Source organism: Pseudorasbora parva, chromosome 15, assembly GCF_024679245.1.
Source record: "Pseudorasbora parva isolate DD20220531a chromosome 15, ASM2467924v1, whole genome shotgun sequence".
Classification (NCBI taxonomy): domain Eukaryota; kingdom Metazoa; phylum Chordata; class Actinopteri; order Cypriniformes; family Gobionidae; genus Pseudorasbora; species Pseudorasbora parva.
In genome coordinates, this window is record NC_090186.1 from 18,858,353 (window position 1) to 18,879,661 (window position 21,309).

At 38.1% G+C, this 21,309-nt stretch overlaps 1 protein-coding gene across 1 annotated transcript; it reads left to right on the forward strand.

Annotated features, from left to right (window-relative positions):
- The first annotated feature begins 582 nt into the window (after window positions 1-582).
- On the forward strand, window positions 583-21,153 carry ints7 (integrator complex subunit 7). The gene is made up of 20 exons (XM_067418551.1): window positions 583-830; window positions 973-1,102; window positions 1,227-1,373; window positions 1,536-1,673; window positions 2,755-2,801; window positions 2,894-3,093; window positions 6,314-6,436; window positions 11,039-11,156; window positions 13,779-13,913; window positions 14,022-14,119; window positions 14,465-14,704; window positions 14,798-14,935; window positions 17,077-17,283; window positions 17,404-17,598; window positions 17,727-17,830; window positions 19,485-19,553; window positions 19,748-19,880; window positions 19,993-20,091; window positions 20,337-20,522; window positions 20,669-21,153. The coding sequence occupies exons 1-20, from the start codon at window positions 737-739 to the stop codon at window positions 20,957-20,959; spliced, it is 2,892 nt and encodes a 963-aa protein (XP_067274652.1). The 5' UTR covers window positions 583-736; the 3' UTR covers window positions 20,960-21,153.
- The last annotated feature ends 156 nt before the right edge of the window (window positions 21,154-21,309 follow it).

A 21,309-nucleotide genomic window follows, 5' to 3' on the forward strand; every position in this document is an offset into this window, starting at 1 on the left:
TAAATTTGACAACTGTTTATCACAATTTATGGAAACCCATTTCCGCAAAATAATAAAAAACAAAAAAACATGCTTTGGTAAATCATAATTTATTATGACTTAAAAAGTCGATATTATGACTATCGACTATTTCATTAAAATATATAAATAAAATAATAATAATTAATATTATTATCATTATTATTATTGTTATTATTATGACATACTAAAACCATAGACTGTAAAAGACTAAAACATACGAGATGAAACGTAACTAGCCATAAATGTAATAATAAAAAAAACGTTAATATATTTTTTTTTATGTCATTATTTCACCATTTTATGATCAGTTTTTATTTTTTGGCCTGAATTGGGCGTCGATACTGTTTAATATTCATTATAGGGGAAATCATTTCATGTAACTTGCTATTTATGTTATTTTTTTATTTATTTGTAAGACTGAGATAAATAAAGCAGAGCAAATTGATTTTTTTTATAAACAGAGACTGAGACCAATCAGAGTTCACGCCGACACATAGGCCCCGCCCTCTTCGGTACCGGACAAGTGAGCAGCTTCTTGTTGTTTTCGCTTCAACGGAAACTCGACGCAACATCGTATCCTGGCCACGTGACCTGCACTGCAGCCGGGTCACCCCCTTCAAACTTCATGCACCAAGTCTATCTAATCTAACGAATAAAATATTGATAAAAAACAGCATTTCGTTCCAAATTAATCGCAATCTTATAATATCTAATAATGTCGCTCTCCGCGGCGCGTTCTTTTTTGTCGGAGGCGGCTTACGGCGAGCAGGAGCTGGACGCCAATTCAGCGTTGATGGAGCTTGATAAAGGTTCTTTATAAACACCACACAGTCACACAAGTGAATTAATGTGTTTTGATTAAATGATGCACAACTTTGTTGTTTACTTTCAGAGAGAATGAAATAGATATCATGCAATGTAATTCCTATTGCTATTTTTGCACAACTAAAGGTTTAAGGTCTTGTAAACTGGGAGAGCAATGTGAAGCCGTGGTCCTTTTCCCCAAACTCTTTCAGAAGTATCCCTTTCCCATCCTCATCAACTCTGCCTTCCTGAAACTTGCAGATATCTTTAGACTTGGGTAACTGCGCATATTCAATAAAAATCAATATTTATTAGCTTTGAGGCTGTCTATATACAGCTATTATATATAAAGGGCTCTTTTTCTGAAAACGTATTCTATAAATTCACCCCTTATAAATTAGGAACAACTTCTTGCGACTCTGTGTGCTGAAGGTCACACAGCTGAGTGAGAAACACCTGGAGAAGATTCTGAACGTGGATGAGTTTGTCAAAAGAGTGTTTTCCGTCATCCATAGCAATGATCCTGTTGCTAGAGCAATAACTCTCAGGTACTTTCATTTTATTTGACAAAAGTCATATGTTTTTTGTCAGCTTCCTACTAATGTTTAATTAAATTTCGCTTATCAGTTATTCTGTCAAAGACCATCCCAGGGAAAATGTAACTGTACACACTGTCAATATATGTTTTTGAGTTTTGTCCATTTTGACAGGATGTTGGGAAGTTTAGCCTCCATTATTCCAGAGAGAAAAAATGCCCACCACAGTATCCGGCAAAGTCTGGACTCTCATGATAATGTTGAAGTAGAGGCGGCAATTTTTGCAGCTGCTAGTTTCTCATCACACTCTAAGTAAGTAAAAACCGGCTTCACACCACACAAACACAAATTATGACTTTTATGAAACTACTATTTTGGTCAGGTACTAGTTCATTATTGGCAAAATATTAAAAGGAATTAAGAAGCTTTTGGTGTGGAAATTTCTTTGAAATGTGAATATGTATATGAATTGTCTATATTTAGGTAATATTTCATTTGAAGAGCGGATCAACAAAGATAAGAAATAAATAAAAAGTAAAAAGGCAGTCACAAGAAGATGGTTTAAGACAGAGCCATCAACAGTGTAGGAATAGAATATATTACACAATCTATTTATTTGTATTTAAAGACCCAGAGAGGGGAAAGTAATTGAATAAATGGACCGAACATATCAAACCCATATGATCAGACTTTTATTGAACATGGTCTGTAAGGTAGTTCTTTTAAAAGTTAATAAACCCCACTGGTTATATTATGATGAGCTATTATCTGTACATTATAATTAGCTGTTATAAATAACTGCTGTTAAAGGGGAAAATGCAAAAGATTTAGAAAAAAAAGATTGATGCATGACATGCATATCTGACAATTGTGTAACCGTATTCATGTTTTTGTTTAATTTTAAGATAATCAGTGTTAATTTAGCATCAGTGAAATACTATTAGTTTTTGTATATATTTTGTATTTCATGTTTTCTTTTACATTTTTGTTAAATATTTAGTATTTTTTTAATATTAGGTATTGTTTTTTAAATGTTAGTTCATTTCAATTTTATTTAAGTTATTTTACTACAACAAAAAATGTAATAAACAAAACGAAGAAGATAAATGTAGTTGAAATAAAAAACTAAAATACAAAGAGATTTTTTTATTTCAGTTAGCTTTTATTTATTTAGTTTTAGTTTTGGTTAACTATAATAACCCTTGACATAATGAACAATCTTTTTCATTGAATTTGTTTTTCTTATATAACAGAAAAAATAAAATAGTGTTTTGATAAAAGAAAATTAATATTTAAAAAAGTTATTTAATGATTATTATATTAATCATATTATATAATAATAAAGTGGATATTAACAGATAGATAACATCTGAATTTTTGTCTCTTTTTCCAGAGATTTTGCTGCAGGGATTTGCAACAAGATTAGTGAAATGATTCAAGGTACGTGATCTCCTCATGTGAGTGATCTTCTTTTGATCGTCCTCATTCGTGTAAGTGCTCCCCGGTCTGATGGATTGTGTGTTTGATTGAAGGATTGGACACACCGGTGGAGCTGAAGCTGAAGTTGATTCCGATGCTGCAGCACATGCACCATGATTCTAGTCTAGCGTCGTGCAGCAGAGAGTTACTCCAGGAGCTGGTGTCCTCCTACCCATCCACAGCCATGCTCATCGTCACTCTGCACACCTTCACCCAGCTGGCCACCTCCTCACTCGTCGATATCCCTGAGCAGGTCAGATTATTCCTGATGTTTTCATACTGTCTTAAAGAGTTATTTCCCCAACTAATGAAAATTCATGATTCATCAATCATCAAACACCAGGTTTTTGTTGGACAATGATGCAGTTTAATAGCCTAGATATCTAGACGCACCCTAGCGGCAGCAAATTTAATCTGCCCGCAGGTGTCGTCTAGGAACTCTCAATATCCTTCTGAGCTGTATTCCTCACAATCTGGACGGGCCAATCACATCGTGTATAGAGTCGGCGGGCGGGGCCATAATGACGACGGCCGAGTTGCGTTTGCATGCTTCTAGTAAACACAGAAACTGGCGAACGGCGGCGGTCTTTCGAATCAGCTTTGACTGTGATTCTGGAAGACTTGGAGTTAAGCTTTTCTTTGAGAAAAGAACAAAGAACGGCACTGAAGTCATTCTTAAAAAGGGAAGATGTGTTCGAAAGTTTAGCCGACCGGATACGGTGAATGTTTAATCTATCAACAAGCTCTGTTTCACCTTTGTTGCTCTGGTTGGTGTAGCGCTATCCTATCGCGTTCAGAGGGAGTTTGAAAGACAACCGTTTATCCCGCCCCTCGGATTGAGCCCTGTCTATGGTGAGTTTCCAGACCAAACATCTTGATGTGGGTCTGGCTTGTCAGGCTAGCAGTTTAATTCAGTTGCCTCAAAATAGCAACTCGCCAACAATGCACCTGAACACCCTCTCGTTTTAAGACCATGGGCGCAAATGCATTTGATATCTAAACAACGTGACGCAGGACATGAAAATGATAATTGCATCAGGCTGAAACTAGCAAAAAACATTTGCGTGTATGATTGTATGATAGTATGTTATTCATCTAAATAATCCCCACACACTGAATACACGAAAAATGGACGAGACTTGGTTGAGTTGCATTAGCGATGCTATTTTTTTTTTTTTTGACCTTCCTAATGCTGACATACGTTACATGTATTTTAAACACTGTTGCTGAACATTATAGTCCCAACGTTTGTGTGCTGCACATTTTATAGATAGCTTCCAGAACCACAATGAAGGCTTCACACAAAAGCTTCTCCTGAAACGGAGCAGTACCCACTTTTGTTGGACAATCTCTTGAACTTGAAAACATACCAGTCTGAAACATCCTGTGAAATACATGCTTTTAAAGTCCCTGCATGAAATCTGTTCCTGATGATCCTCTTGTTTGTTAAAGCTACACTGTGTGATATTTTACCCCATCTAGTGGTGAAAAGGTATATGAGCATCCAGTGAATAATAGTTTCTTTTCCTCTCAATTCTGATTTTGTTTTAACTGCTACGGTGGCTGATTTAGTCCAAGATTAACATGGCAATCCCCCCTCTTCACATTTGACACGGTGCCATCGAGTGTTAAAACATTTACAGGGTGAATTTACAGGGTTTTTCCTGGGTCAGAAATGGTCTTCGGTGGTGGCTGACCAGTCATGGTCATCCACACACACGCATACACGCGCACACACACCCCAACAGTAAAAGTACCTACCCACGTGATCTGTGAGCCCAATACTGACAATAAATGTAAAATAAATGCAAACATTTTTTTTTTTGCTTTTTGTTGCTCATCTAATTTTGATATCTCGTTATGTATGATGTCTTGATGTTTGTTTCTTTAGTTCCTAATTTTTACACAGTTTGCATGGTTTACTGATTCATTATTTTGGCAAAAATGATTAAAAAGCAGCATTAAAAATGTAATAACAAATAGTCTAATTCTCTGCCATAAGCAATTTAACTTGCATTGTTCTGCTTTCACCTTATTCCAGTCGAAACAAATTTTTTTGTGATAATTTACTACACATTATCAATATAAATATTCAAAATAAATACATGAAAATACTGTGGATTATTAAGACTAATTCTTACTAACCCCTCTTGTTTAATGGGGTCACACTTAATTCTCATTTCAGAGGTGTTAATGGGGTCACACTTAATTCTCATTTCGGAGGTGTTGTGAGTAAATGATTATACACCGATTCATGAGTTCAGTGTTGGACAGATCAGTTCATTAAAATGAATCGGTTCAAATGAGTCATTAGTTAGCGAATCGGACAAAAGCAGACGCGTTATGTGTGAACCCAGACTCTTAAAACAACGCAAAAGATTGATCACAGAAAACACTTCATAAGGATATTTTTCCGTTTATTTGAAAGTATGGTTCATGTCAGCTGCGTGTGCAAAACGTCTGTTAAAAGAGGTGCACATTTTTTTTTTATTTTTTTTTTATTTTTATTTTTTTTTAGCTTAATTCACATCCAGCAGTAAATCAGAGAAAATATTGTGAGAACGCGCACGGATTCAGTCTTTTACCATTTTGTCAGTTCTGTTGATTTTGATTGAAATGCGCGAGTGAGAAAGAGAAAGAACGGTGATGGTTTTGAAGACAGAGAGAGTGCGCGGCTCTGCTCATTCTCCTTCACTCCGTTAATGAGGGCACGCGTTAACTGAGTGTCAGAACGAGCAGAGGCACGCTCATTAGTAATCTACATCAATTTATAAATCACAATAACCCATCAAATTAAGACTTTGGCGGGACAAAAATTTGCTTTGGCACCCGCCAAAAAAAATTAAATGTAGGAAAAACCCTGATTTATGGGTGCGTCCCTCTTTGGCAAATGTACTGTCAAGATGGAGGGGCAACATGGCGACCAGCATCCGAACCCCTCACCGTATGTATTTTCAATGGCATATTATAAACTTAAGAGAATACTTTATTGCTTGAAATAAGTAAATATACATTAATGAGCACATATATTTTTAAAGTGTTTTTAGCTAAGAATAAACTAAAAAAGATCTTTCTGAGTCAAACTTGAATCGTTTTGAAATTGACGCCATCTTTAATATTATTTACATAGAGCTTGTGGTTATGGTAAAAGGGCTTGACATTTTCCAAACGTGCTATGCAGTGGCAATCACAACACACTGGGCTTGGTAACCAATCACAGCACATTTCGTATTTCAGAAGGAACAGGAAATAAATGATTTGTTTGGGTAAGACTGGGAAGAGAGGTGCTGTAATAATGTAATATGTGAAGAAGAAAAAAAATCTCAGTAAGAGGGAATAATAGGACCCCTTAAAAAAAACTGCAGCAATTAACATTTGTCAGAACCTCTATTAAATGACATGTTATTTTGATTAGTTGTCTGTTCAGAATCATGGTCTCTGTTTGAAACAATGCCCCCTTTCTTGTCTTGTAGATTCGTCTTCTTCTCCAGTACTTGAAGGAGGACCCCAGAAAAGCAGTGAAAAGACTCGCCATTCAGGATCTTAAGCTGTTGGCTAAAAAAGCTCCTCACTTGTGGACCAGAAAGAACATACAGGTCAGAGAGTCATAGATTTTCATGGGACAGTCAGTTGGTTCATTTAATAATAATAATAATAATAATAATAATAATAGATCTTATTTATAACGCACTTTTCATTCTGAAGAATCTCAAAGTGCAACAATGGAAAAGGGAAAAAATAACAAAAAATTAATAACAAGTAAAAATAAATAGAATAATACAAACAATCAACCAACACATAACAGTTAAAAGCTTTTCTAAACAGAAAGCAAAGCTGATGGTGGAAGTCTCTGTAAGCTCCAAAGTACACTGTGGTCCACTCCATGTTTTACGTTTCTCCCAGCGCTAGAGGCTCTATTACTACATATTCCCAATTTGGCAGAGTCCTGATGACGTCATCGAGGCATGACGGCTGAAGACCAGATTGAGGGGATCGCTGCAGCACCATGCAAGAGACAAACAAAAGTTTTCCGGGCACTTCTGTGGGCACACACCGGGGTCGGCGCAGAAGTCCAAGCCGTTCCACGGCTGCAATGCAAGACGGAACAGCGGCGCAGCTGAGAAGCGGAACATCTCAACATCATGCCGGACGCTGATGACGCTAGCCCGGTGCAAATGACGCCAATCTACCGGCAACCTCAGCCACCATGCATTTCAAGCCCAAGGGAGACCACCAGTGAGCAGTCGACACCCAGAAGAGAGAGCAGCCGCAGCGAGCAACATCAAATGTCCTTCAAACCAGAAGCAACTGCAACAATTAAAACAAAAACAGCAGAGAAGTGGTGAAAAACGGCGAACGGCAAACAACATCATCTCGGTGGCTGCCAGCAATCAGCAACAGTCCCAATGGTAGCTCTGAGTGTTAGACTAATCACAGTCATAATAAAATAAAATCTAAATCTAATAGTACAGTTAACGTGATTTGTGGGTGGAGAAGCGGCGAACAGACCATGCCAGCTCAAGTTACTAAATTTCTTACTACAGTGAATGTTTATACAGTGAGGTATTTGATCACCCTGCTATTTTCCAAGTTCTCCCATTTGGAAATCATGAAGGGGTCTGCAATTGTCATCATAGGTGCATGTCCACTGTGAGAGACATAATCTAAAAAAAAATCAAGAAATCACAATATATGATTTTTAAACTATTTATTTGTGATACAGCTGCAAATAAGTATTTGAACATGTCTATCAGCTAGAATACTGACCCTCAAAGACCTGTTAGTCTGCCTTTAAAATATCCACCTCCACTCCATTTATTATCCTAAATTAGATGCACCTGTTTGAGGTCATTAGCTGCATAAAGACACCTGTCCAACCATACAATCAGTAAGAATCCAACTACTAACATGGCCAAGACCAAAGAGCTGTCCAAAGACACTAGAGACAAAATTGTACACCTCCACAAGGCTGGACCGGGCTACCGAGAAATTGCCGAGCAGCTTGGTTGAAAAAAGGTCCACTGTTGGACCAATGATTAGAAAATGGAAGAAGCTATACATGACTGTCAATCTCCCTCGAACTGGGGCTCCATGCAAGATCTCGTGGGGTCTCAATGACTACGTTTACATGGACAGCAGTAATCTAATTATTGACCTTATTCTAAATAAGACAATATTCTGATTAAGATGTTTACATGAGTTGCTTTTAGAGTACTCCGTTCATGTTCCCGTTTTACATGTGATAGAACATAGATCGATTATGGCACGTCATTACGTCCCCATGCCAAGCTATGTTCTCCAACATCCAATCATAGCGTGACTTTGGCAGGTTCATTTTATGGGCTCAGGAAACCCGCTGTAACTTCACCTGCGGGTGTCGCTGTTGGACAGTGTTACTTTAAAGTATAAAAACCACTTGTTTTTATAATGTTTTATATTTACGTTAATTTATTTTTGTAATATTATGTATTCTCTTTCTGTTTTTTTTTTTTTTTTGAAGAGACACAGCCCCTCTTTCCTCCTTATTGACAGCCTACATTTATAATAATAGCTTTGATTAATGATGAGAGAGGTTTAAAAATCATGTTTTTTCATGGATTGTTTTTCCTGCCATCGAGCCACAGCGTTCACTGAATGACCCATCTGGTTCGCGATTACAGATACAAACTTATTGTGTTTTACTTTTACAATGAGCATAATAATTACAATAAAAATAAATAAAAAATAGAGAGAGGACGCAGTGTTCGGAATGAACAGTCAAGCAAAACACACACCGCCCATAGCAAATCGTTATGGCAACGACATTTCCGACTGACAGATACGTAAAAGCTAAACGGGACTTTTCCGCAATTTGTTACTGTTTTGTACACGTTGTTATATTAATTATAATTCCAATTCTGTTTTATTGGCCACAATATTATCAACGATTGTTGAGAGGGGCACTTTTGCTCAATTTTCAAAAAGGGCAGAGGCTCGAACCCACAAAGCCTCCCCTCTGCACTTCCCTGTTGTGCGTAACGTTGTGTCCTGTCACAAAATGCGGCGAAATCTCCGACATGACGTTAATAGTTAGATTAAGGTGTGTAAATGTCTGTAATGCTCTCCGATAATGCGACTAAAATAGGCATAACTCCACATGTCTTAATCCGATTTATATTTAGTTAGATTATGACTTTAATCAGATTAAGGTAATTAGAAATCGCTGTCTACATGTTAGCCTCTTAATTAGAGTATTGTCTTAATCAGATTAATATCGGATTGTCCATGTAAATGTAGTCAATAAGAAAGGTGAGAAATCAGCCCAGAACTACAAGAGCTGGGACCGCCGTTTCCAAGGTTACTGTTGGTAATACACTAAGACGTCATGGTTTGAAATCATGCATGGCACGGAATGTCCCCCTGCTTAAACCAGCACATGTCCAGGCCTGTCTTAACTTTGCCAATGACCATTTGGATGATCCAGAGGAGTCATGGCAGAAAGTCATGTGGTCAGATGGGTCCAAAATAGAACTTTTTGTTCATAATTCCACTAAATGTGTTTGGAGGAAGAAGAATGGTGAGTACCATCCCAAGAACACCATCCCTACTGTGAAGCAGGGGGGTGGTAGCATCATGCTTTGGGGGTGTTTTTCTGCACAATGGGACAGGCAGACTGCACTGTATTAAGGAGAGGCAGACCGGGGCCATGTATTGCGAGATTTTGGGGTACAACCTCCTTCTCTCAGTTAGAGCTTTGAAGATGGGTCGAGGCTGGGTCTTCCAACATGACAATGACCCGAAGCACATAGCCAGGATAACCAAGGAGTGGCTCTGTAAAAAACATATCAAGGTTCTTGCGTGGCCTAGCCAGTCTCCAGACCTAAACCCAATAGAGAATCTTCAGAGGGAGTTCAGACTCTGTGTTCCTTAGCGACAGGCCAGAAACCTGACTGATCTGGAGAAGATCTGTGTGGAGGAGTGGGCCAAAATCCCTCCTGCAGTGTGCAAACCTAGTGAAAAACTACAGGAAATGTTTGACCTCTTTCATTGCAAACAAAGGCTACTGTACCAAATATTAACATAGATTTTCTCAGATGTTCAAATACTTATCTGCAGCTGTACCATACAAATAAATAGTTTAAAAAATCATACATTATGATTTCTTAGATTTTTTTAGATTATGTCTCTCACAGTGGACATGCATCTACGATGACAATTTCAGACCCCTCGATGATTTCTAAGGGGGAGAACTTGCAAAATAGCAGGGTGTTCAAATACATATTTTCCTCACTTTATATGTGACCTGTGCTGACAAAATGAGTCGGAATGCGCACAGAATAATTTCGAGCTACATTCAAAACAAGTTAAACATTTTGAATTTGAGGTTATCTCAAAAATGACTTAATTAAGCCCTCGTCTAGCAATCCCAATGCTCCAAATAACAGTTAAACATCTAAAAGTATCTAGAAAGAGAAGTACCTTTCCTTTTGGTATCATTTTAAAGTGCAGTATTCCAATTGTGAATATTCATAGCGAATTCTCGATGGCATGAGTCTGAATCAATGAAATGTGATTTTCAAACTCATGCAGATGTAAACAAAACGATCTTGCACGCTGACTGACAGATCAGAGGCATGTACTCAAAGATGCCTCAGTCAGGGTGTGATCCCGATATCCACATATACACAATTACAGCATTTCAAAATATCCATCTTGGCGAGTATTCACACAAACATTATCTGTTATGTTATGTCTTAAATTAATATTTGGTTAACGATTGGGGAAAAACATCTGATATGTAACATTATACTGTGCAAAAGAGATGTACTTTACAGTATGTCTTAATATATAGGCTGTCTGTCTCATTTATGTTAATCAAACAATTGTGCCATCATGGAAAACAAAAGTTGAATATATATTTTTCCAATATATGTGGGTTTTGACTTGATGTGTGCCACATTTGGTGGATTTTAAGATATGTTTGTTAGGTGATTTTGTTTTGGAACCTTCAGAAAACTTTAACTGGATTTTTCTCAAAATTGACTTTGTTGATTTTATCGACTTAAAACAAAATGGAATGGGGTAGACTTGTTTGGCCTGATTCCAACAAATCATACTTAATTTTGAAGGTTTTTTTCAACAGAGAATGTGAAAAGAACAACAACTCATTTTTGAAAATGTGTTTATTGCAACATCATTTCCAAAATATGTGCTTTTAGGTGCTATGCGAGTGCGCTCTCAGCACCCCGTACAACAGTCTGAAGCTGGGAATGCTGTCTGTCCTTTCCACACTATCTGGTACCATCGCTATTAAAAACTACTTCAGCCCTAATACAGGTATAAACTCAATCTATATCAAATATATTATGTTAACTTCATTAAAAATGCATTTATGCAAGTGTATGCCAAAGATTTCATGTATGTATTTTTTCAAATATGTATTTCTTATGTAACAACATGAGTTAAAAGAAACACAGCAACTCTTTGGGCCTTTAGCTTATTCACCGCATCCCCCAGAGTTAGATAAGTCCATACATTCCGTTCTCATCTCAGTGCATAGACATAATTCTGTCTGACGCACCCACTGCTAGCCTAGCTTAGCACAAAGACTGGAGGTAAACCGCTCAATCTAGCCTACTGCTCTAGCCTAGAAATCTAGACGCACCCTAGCGGCAGCAAATTTAATCTGCCCGCAAGTGTCGTCTAGGAACTCTCAATACCCTTCTGAGCTGTATTCCTCACAATCTGGACGGGCCAATCACATCGTGTATAGAGTCGGTGGGCAGGGCCATAATGACGACGGCCGAGTTGCGTTTGCGTGCTTCTAGTAAACACAGAAACTGGCGAATGACGGCAGTCTTTCGAATCAGCTTTGACTGCGATTCTGGAAGACTTGGAGTTAAGCTTTTCTCTGAGAAAAGAACAAAGAACGGCACTGAAGTCATTCTTAAAAAGGGAAAATGTTAGGGGTGTCAACAATAATCGATTTGGCGATGCATCGCGATGCAGGGCATGAACGATTGAGCATCGGTGCGGCAAAGTGCCATAATCGATTATGTCACTGTTTATTTTCTGCCGGACGATAAAGTTGTGAAGTTTCAAATACTTCCGGTTCCGGGAGAATAACAACAACAACAAGGAAGATGGCTGAGGCGGAGGGAGATGACCGCGATAGACGGGTTATTAAAAACGCGCTAACGACCCGAGGTGTTTAGGATTGTTCGTATATATATTTTGCACAATAATAAATTCATCTATAATGATATTTATTTATTATTTAATACGGCGCAATTCACCTTTATTCCACAAGGTGGCAATGTCTGATACCCAATGATGAAGTGACGTTTCACTCATAGTTACCTCTGACAGAAAACGAAACAATAATTATAATCTGCAAAACTTGAAATGACTCAGTGATTTACCGCAGAAAGCAAGTACTAAACACAATCATATGTTAGTGTCACTGTCTCTTGATGATGGATGTGGTCAAGAAGCTGTCAGTGATCAAAATATTGATTTTGAAGACATTGAAAATGAGTTTGGAGAATATGCTGGAGATCGCGAATATGAGGCAGATGCTGAATATACTGGTAAACGAGCTCTGACGAGGTCATTAAACATCTGCTCAAACTGAATCCTTCCAAGCTCCAAAAGGTAACGAAATAGATTTTATTTTATCCTTCTGTAGCTGTTACTCTAAAATCAGGAGTTTTATATATTATCACGACAGGTAGAGGTCTATCCATGTTAAATATAGATCCGGGTCGCTAACGACCTGAATATGTAAGAATGTTTGGTGAAACAGTCATGCATTTAAGGGTTAATTGCATTTTATTTAATTTGATTTAATTACATTTTATTTTATTTAATAACTTTTATGTCAAAGATACAGGAGATACATAGCAGCCAATACAATCTGTTGTTTAATATCTGCTTGTATTGCCTCATGACTGATGAAAAATTTGCTTTGTGTGCAGTAGAATTTTGATGCATCACAATGCATCGTAGAATCGAATTGAATCGAATCGTTACCTGGTGAATCGTAATCTAATCGAATCGTGAAGGCAGTGCCAATGCACACCCCTAGAAAATGTGTTTGGAGTTTAGCCGACCGGATACGGTGAATGTTTAATCTATCAACAAGCTCTGCTTCACCTCCGTTGCTCTGGTTGGTGTATCGCTATCCTATCGCGTGAAGAGGGAGTTTGAAAGACAACCGTTTATCCCGCCCCTCGGATTGAGCCCTGTCTATGGTGAGTTTCCAGACCAAACATCTTGATGTGGGTCTGGCTTGTCAGGCTACTACTGCTCAATAAGTGATAAAATAACACCAATATTTTCCTATTTACATGTTGTGATGTGTAGTTACATAGTGTACTAAGATTGATGGAAAATTAATAGTTGTGATTTTCTAGACTGATATGAATAGGAACTATACTCTCATTCCTGTGTAATAATCAGGGAACACAGTGCCTGAAAATAGTCCCCAGCACCCTCTCTGTGCAAGCAGGCTATCACGTTGATTATGTTGACGGAAGTTTGTCTATTTTTAGGCGCTGCGTAATATCATTGAGCTGCTGCACCCATGGTACGGCAGCAACGTTCGTTGATTATTACGCAGGAATGAGAGTATAGTTCCTAGCCATATCAATCTAGAAAATCACAACTTTTTATTTTCCGTCAGTCTTGGCACACGATATAACTATACAGATCACAACACGTTAATAAGAAAATGTTGCCATTATTTTGTCACTTATTGAGCAGTAGGCTAGATTGAACCGTTTACCTCCAGTCTTTGTGCTAAGCTAGGCTAGCAGTGGGTGCGTCAGACAGAGTTATGGCACACATGGAAATGGTATGTATGGACTTATCTAACTCTGAGGGATACGGTGAATAAGCTAAAGTGCCAAATTCCACTTAAGTCAGCATGTTCCTTCTACCACTCTCTGGATGACACAGGTGAGGCGTCTCCAGCACCCCGTCACACTGACCTGGTGAAGCTGGCACAGGAGTGTTGTTATCATAGTAACCTGTCAGTGGCAGCCCATGGAATCACTGTGTTGACCAGTATCGCAGTTTCATGTCCAGAGAAAGGTTGGTTTCTCCTCACCAATCATTTAATTTATATTCATAGCCTTCACTTTAATATAGAAAATGATTAGACAACAAATAACTTTGTTTTTAATCTAAATATTTTGTCAGAGGTCATCCAGCTGGAACAAGAAACAGTGATGGGGATGGAGTCTCTCATTCTGCTCTGCAGTCAAGATGACAGTAAGACTGCACAGGCAACACTTAAAGTGAGTGTCTTTATAAACTCATGTGCAGTAGTGAGTTGGTGACCAAATTGTGTTTTTCTTCTTCCAGGCAAGAAATTAGTTTAAACAAAGACAAAATTCCCACCAAAAATACATGCAATAAACAGAAAGAGTTTTTATGATTCAGTTAAATTTTAGTTTACTGGACTAAATGGAATATTTGTACGCTTAATATTGATTTGTCGCTCTTAACCCTTTAAGTGAACTGCCAAAAATCTAAAGGAATCTTTTAGAAATGGTGAAAAACTAATTCCACATCAAGTGCACCATGTTTCTCCACTTCAGTGTATGCTGAGTCTTGAACTCTTAACTTTTGTTTGAACTCAGACGGCGCTCACCTCTTTGGTGAAGATGTTGAAGAGCTGTCCTCATCTCAGTCAGAGCTCTGTCGATCTCCTGCTGGGGCAGCTGCACTGCGCATGTGACTCCGCACGGGTGCTCATGTGTCAGGCTCTGGCTGCTATTGCCACACAGCAGCCGGTGCTGGCAGAGGGAATGCTGGGAGATCTGCTGGACCTCTTCAGGGTGGCAAGCCACAGAACCTCAGAGAAACAGCAGGAGCTTCTGGTGAGCAAATACAGAAATGATGTCCAACTGTAGATTTTAAAATTTTAATTTTCCAAACCTGTCAAGAGTGATTTGTCTTGTTGCTTTTCTTAGGTTTCCTTGGCAACAGTATTATTTGTGGCCAGTCAGGCCTCACTCTCGGCTGAGGTAAAGACGGTGATCAGGCAGCAGTTGGAGAATGTGGCCAATGGTTGGACTGTGTACCGCATTGCCAGACAGGCCTCTCGCATGGTGAGCTAGGCCATGATGGGGAAGGAAACCCATTTTGACTTAATTAGCTAATGTCGATTATGAATTATTAGCCTGAAAAGGGTTTAAAGTAGTGCTGTCAGCGTTAACGCATGTGATAGATTTCAAAATCCTTAATGCGGTAAAATGATTTAAAGCAATAAATGTAGTCTTATGCATATGTAAAATAACGCAATAACCAACATTAAACGGCATATACATCAAAACTGCATAATGTTACTGAATGAAAGGTCATACTGGTTGTAGTCTTTGAGTAAAAAGCTGAGAAATGTAGTTTTTGTCAGTGTTGGTTTTTTATGAAACTTACCCATAGTCAAGTGTTGATAAAAATGTAAAAAATGCATGAAGCTAGAATATTTAGTTGTTTTTTTTGTTTAAAAACAGACGATCTGTTCTTTATTTTGATACATTGCATGTTCAGGTATTCATACAACCAATTATGATTTTTTTTGTGGAAAATGGAGAATGGAGGTGGCTGACAACTTAAAAAAAAAAAAAAAACTGGCAAACAGCTTTGGTTACCATTGACCTCCATTGTATGGACCAAAAAAAAGAATATACTAATGCATTACTCAAACTATCTTCTTTTATGTTCTTTTGTCTTTTTAAAGGGATACTTCACCGCTTTTTCATATTAAACTATGTTATTCCCTTAACTAAGACGAGTTGATACATACCTCTCTCGTCGAGTGCGTGCACTTAATCTCTCTGACGCGCGGTGACATTCAGATAGCATTTAGCTTAGCCCACTAAGCCCAGTTCATTCACTATGGTACCAAACAGAGATCAAGTTAGAAGTGACCCACACCTCCACGTTTTCCATATTTAAATAGTTACACAAATAGTTGAACGATCAAGTATGGTGACACAAAATAAAACGTGGTGCTTTTCTAAGTGGATTAAAAAGAAGAACTATAATGTATGGCCTTTTTACACATCTCACATCTGTGTAACATCTCACATCTCCCCCTCCCTCTCTCATTTCTCTCAAAAAGGGGGAGGGGGAGATGTGAGGGAGGATGTTTCAGCCGGGACTTTTTACTGCACCGAATTAAAGTACTCTCAGAGGTGTTATTCCGCCATACATTATAGTTCTCCTTTTTAATTTGTTTAGAAAAGCGGCACGTTATTTTATGTGACCATAATCGTCGACCAATTGATCGTTCAACTATTTGTGTAACTGTATTTAAATAGGGAAACCGTGGAGGTGTTTGGTACTTCTAACTTGATCTGTTTGCTACCATAGTGAATGAACTGGGCTTAGTGGGCTAAGCTAAATGCTATCAGAATGTCACCGTGAATCAGAGCAATTAAATGCACGCACTGAGACGAGAGAGGTATGTATCAACTCATCTTAGTTAAGGGAATAACATAGTTTAATATGAAAAAGCAGTGAAGTATCATTTTAACCCATGTAGTTACCTTATATTACCCAGTACTTTCTTAGATAAGTACACTGTATATACACCTACTGTAAAATAGTGCAACCGTAGTTTTGATTCTTGTATACGTCAATGATTTTATGATTATATTAATGTACAGACTACATGAAATATATATTACTTATACAAAATTAATGAACCCTTTAATGAACTGCCAAAAATCTAAAAAAGATGCTTTAATGTTGAAACACCTAATATATTATCTTTTACAAATAAAAAAAAGTGCAAGGACTTTTTTTTTTGTCTTACCCATTTATGTTTCTTTTTTTTGTCTTTTTTTTTTTTACATTTTGCTGAACCATGTGTTTACGCCAGATCTTGTTCTGGCATTTATTTAGCTTTTTCAGGATAAAATCATTTCAATGATGACAATGATACATACACTCTACTGTACTGTACAATTTAAATATATCTATTTTGTATTACAGTTGCCAGGCTTCTGATATTTGGGCCATTGTAAAAAAAAACAAAAAAACAGGCAATGCACAAATTCATTCTATTAAATATACATGTTTCTATATACATGTATTTCTGTTCTTTTTTATAATTTATTTATTGTGACCTGGATAGTTCTTGACAGTTTTCGTGAGATCCATCCAGACAGGTTTGTTGGTGCATTTGCGCTAGTAGCTGAATACAGGGTAAAATGGCTGCTTTAATTATTATTATTTTTGTCCACAGGGCTGCCACGATTTTTCCAGGGAGCTGTACCAGAGCCTCCGCACTCGCGTCGCCTCAGAACATTTCTACTTCTGGCTGAACAGTCTAATGGAGTTCTCTCAGGCCGAGCAATGCCTCAGTGGGCTTTCGGATGGAGACTACAGCGCAGCCATGAGCGCCATCTCTGAAGCACTCAAATCCTACCAGAAGGGAATCGCGTCTCTCATGGTCAGGACCTGCCAGTCAAGCTCTTGTTTTTTGCAACTGATTTTGTCCATTGTAGTTATTTAGATACTGAAGCACAGAACAGTTTTTTTGTGACTTATTATAATCATATTCTGCCTTCAGGCCGCCAGTACGCCGCTGAGTCCTCTGGCATTCCAGTGTGAGTTTGTGAAGCTGCGTATAGACACTCTTCAGGCACTGTCCCAGCTCATCTGCACCTGCAACAGTCTGAAGACCAGCCCACCTCCTGCCATCGCCACCACCATCGCTCTGTCTTCAGGCAGCGAGCTTCAGCGCTGCGGCCGCATTTCAACACAGGTGCTGAAGCTCATCTCCGTGTCTGTATTGTTTGTGCATTTTTATTTGTTTCTCTGATTTCCTCAGTATTTTACCTTAATCATGTATATGAATTGTTTATATGGATTGTATGTTTTTCATTTGATCAGATGAAATTATCCATGGATGAATTTAGAAGTCTGGCGGCTCGCTATGCTGACCTGTATCAGTCTTCGTTTGATGCCGACTACGCCACCCTCCGTAATGTTGAACTGTATCCTTTTTTTCTTGGGGAACGATCTGCAGCAGGCTGCATAAAATTCTTAGATTAGTCTTACAAGGTAAGGGGCTTTCACACTGAGCATGATAATGTGACACCAATGTATGTTGTGATGACGCTCTTGAATTGAAACAATAGATCCCTATAAATCTTTTCACACCATCCGTGATCAATCTCAGTGCATCAAAGTTTTTTTTGACCAGTGTGTCTATTAGTATGTGATTTGGAGAGCTTGATACAGTGTACAGAGCTCTGGTTTCTTCTGTGCGAGTCTGTTATTAAGTCGGGTGCATACTGTGGCCCACTGCACGATCTGGCTGCCTGAGGCATATTGTGCAAATCCTAAAATATTCCTCTGATCCTAGGCTAAAATCTGACGTCGTTGATCGTTAGTTTGACATGTTCACCGGTAGCCGATTAATGACCGCTGCGATACAATTTTACCTCAGATGAAATTCTGGCAGGGTCAGATTTGCTGCACAATCATGTATTGTGACTTCTCCTACGGCGACCTTCAAATATCTCTGTTTTTCAAGCCAAAATAAGACCAGAACGAGAGCTAGAGATTTCTTTGTAGCCACCATTTCAGTCCCACGTGTAATGCAGCTCTCTGTCACCAAATGCGTCATTGAGTGATGATATAAAACACGAGTTTTCTTGTGTGCGTTCGTCTTTAGCATGCCTTGACTATCATACAGTCTGACATTAATGAAAACTGAGATCTTACAGTGTGACATGGCTTACAGCGGCGATCATGATCGTACAGGATTTTGAAAAATCGCACCGTGCGCAGGACCGATTAGTCAAAGTAGTGTTAACCTATTAATTTGCTTATACTAACATTTATGTTGGACCTTTTATTTAAAGTAGCCTGATTTGACCAGTTGAGACATGCCTTCACCAGCACCTGTAAGAGCTGTATTTGTGACCAACTACAAAAACAAAGACAAACTACATTAAATAAATCTTAATGTTGAGAAAAAACATTCCATTTTAATAATCGCTGGGGTCAGGAGAAAATTCACCAGTATTTATTTTGTCGGAAACAACTGTTTATAAAGCATAACATATTTAGCTGGACTGTAATACTTCTACCCCTTGAGAAACTTGTTTTATTCTGATTATACTTTTGAAAACCAAGTAAATTTAGTTTAGGTTTTTAGAAAAAAAAAAAAAAAACTTTTTTATTTTGTAATAACTAAACCTCACTCTGATCATGAACATGGTCATACAAGCTGGAATGACGTTCAAGAAAAAAAGAAAGGGACGTAGACGTATAGAGTAGTATCGCATCCTTCATATCTCCGAAGAATAATTTTATCAGACTTCTAAAAGACAGGTACGCTGTAACGAACATACACACTAATTCGAATTCAAATCTGTAAAGAATCTTGGCTTGTTGATAAGACCTAATCAACTTAATGTTAAATTGCTGCATCTTAAATCGCACATTGTATAATATACTTATTTTGCTATGTAATGCATGAATGATTTGTTTAGATTAGTGATCAAGTTTATAATGTTTTATAATGTTATATTATGGTATAATATTTTTGAGCTGTTGTAAATATGGTATTTGCAGGGCCACAATAAATTAATCCTCAACTGCTCTGCCAAACATTTGTACTTTCCTTAAAACTTTTCTCAGACAACAGCAAAGCTGCCTGCTTGTATCTTATGTTATTGAGGCTTTAATAATTGATCCGCAAACGGCCAGGTAAGAATACTTTACACAAAAGTACATACTTTACATACAACTTAACATAAAACAGATGCTTTAAATATATAATCTGGGATATCAATGTTTGTGAGATTTTAGACAGAATAGCAACATGAAGGCTCGTAATATGTTTGTATAATAGTTTTTAGGTTTAATATTTCATTCGCATATCGTACTGACATATGGTTCAGCTTCCAGGAGTTTGGCACACATGGATCAGTTCTGGCAGAGAGCGAGTATGAACTGAGAATGCTGGCTGTGTTCAATCACGTCCTGGAGGAAGTGGAAAACTTAAGCAGGAAGCACCCTCCTGTCTCCTACCTGGTAATGTAGAAGTGTTTCCACTGCTTGACATTTTCCCTATCTGCAAATCTGTTTGGAATCACTTTTTTGTTTTTGCTTTTTAAAAATTAGTTTTTTTACTATCCGTTTCAAGCACACTGGCTGTCTGTGTGATGCTGTCATAGCCATTTTGAAGGTACCGCTGTCATTCCAGAGATATTTCTTCCAGAAGCTTCAGTCCACCAGCATTAAAGTAAGTACACCAGCAGCCATATCACCCTGTATCCCAAGATTGGTTTCCCACTGAAACTAAGCAGGGCTGAACAAAACATGTTTGCTATTAAGTAGATTATTAAAATTGAGTAGTATTTGAGTACAAGTCAGTTGCTCAAAATAATAGTAATAGTATTTTGTGTTCAAATCATGAATTTATTTAATACATTTCAAACTTTCTAAAAGCTTAGATCTTTATATAATTTTTTAATTATTTTGTTTTAGCTTGCTCTCTCTCCATCTCCTCGTACACCCAATGAGCCAATCCCAGTGCAGAACAACCAGCAGTTGACTTTAAAGGTGGAGGGGGTGGTGCAACATGGCTCCACTCCAGGACTGTTCCGAAAGATTCAGGCTGTCTGCCTTAAAGTCAGCTCTACTTTACAGACAAAACCAGGAACAGACTTCAAGGTGGGTTCAACCCAGAGTCCCAAGTTTGAACTCATTTTGTTCCTTTGGATCACATTGTTGATTACCTAAGGCAGTTTTTACCAGCTGGTATGTAATATCCCCCAGTAATAGGTTTCTCATTTGTGTACTTGTTCTTTGATTTTTAGATTCCTCTTGATTCCAAGACCAATGAGATTGAGCAGAAAGTGGAGCCTCATAATGATTACTTCAGCACACAGTTCCTGCTCAACTTCTCCATCCTGGGCACACACAGCGTCTCTGTTGAAGCCTCAGTTGTAGACACCAGTGGGATTGAATGGAAGACGGGACCAAAAACCACAGTATCAGTAAAGTCTCTGGAAGACCCTTATTCCCAGCAGCTACGACATCAGTTACAGCAGCAGCAGACCGGGCCTCAGCCGGGACCCCAGAGGAACATATGTGCCCGCTTCCAGTGAACTCCAACCTCATCACCTGTTTGCTGCCTTTATTTGACAGATTTATAAGCATTCTTGTTTGTGTTCTCCAGTGTTTTGTACACGTGAGTGAGTGAACTGCTATCTGGCTAGTTTTTCTTTGTGTAATATTAAAGGGTTACATCACACAAAAATGAAATTGATGTCATTAATGACTCACCCTAATGTCGTTTCACACCCGTAAGACCTCCGTTCATCTTCGGAACACAGTTTAAGATATTTTATATTTAGCCCGAGAGCATATCCAAGTGTATGCACACTATACTGTCCATGTCCAGAAAAGGAATAAAAACATCATCAAAGTAGTCCATATGTGACATCAGTTGGTAAAT

Coding starts and splice junctions, on each gene's coding strand:
- ints7 (XM_067418551.1), top strand. CDS start 737: ATGTCGCTCTCCGCGGCGCGTTCTTTTTTGTCGGAGGCGGCTTACGGC. Junction 3,094..6,313: donor TCGTCGATATCCCTGAGCAG/GTCAGATTATTC, acceptor CTTGTCTTGTAG/ATTCGTCTTCTTCTCCAGTA. Junction 13,914..14,021: donor AGTTTCATGTCCAGAGAAAG/GTTGGTTTCTCC, acceptor ATATTTTGTCAG/AGGTCATCCAGCTGGAACAA.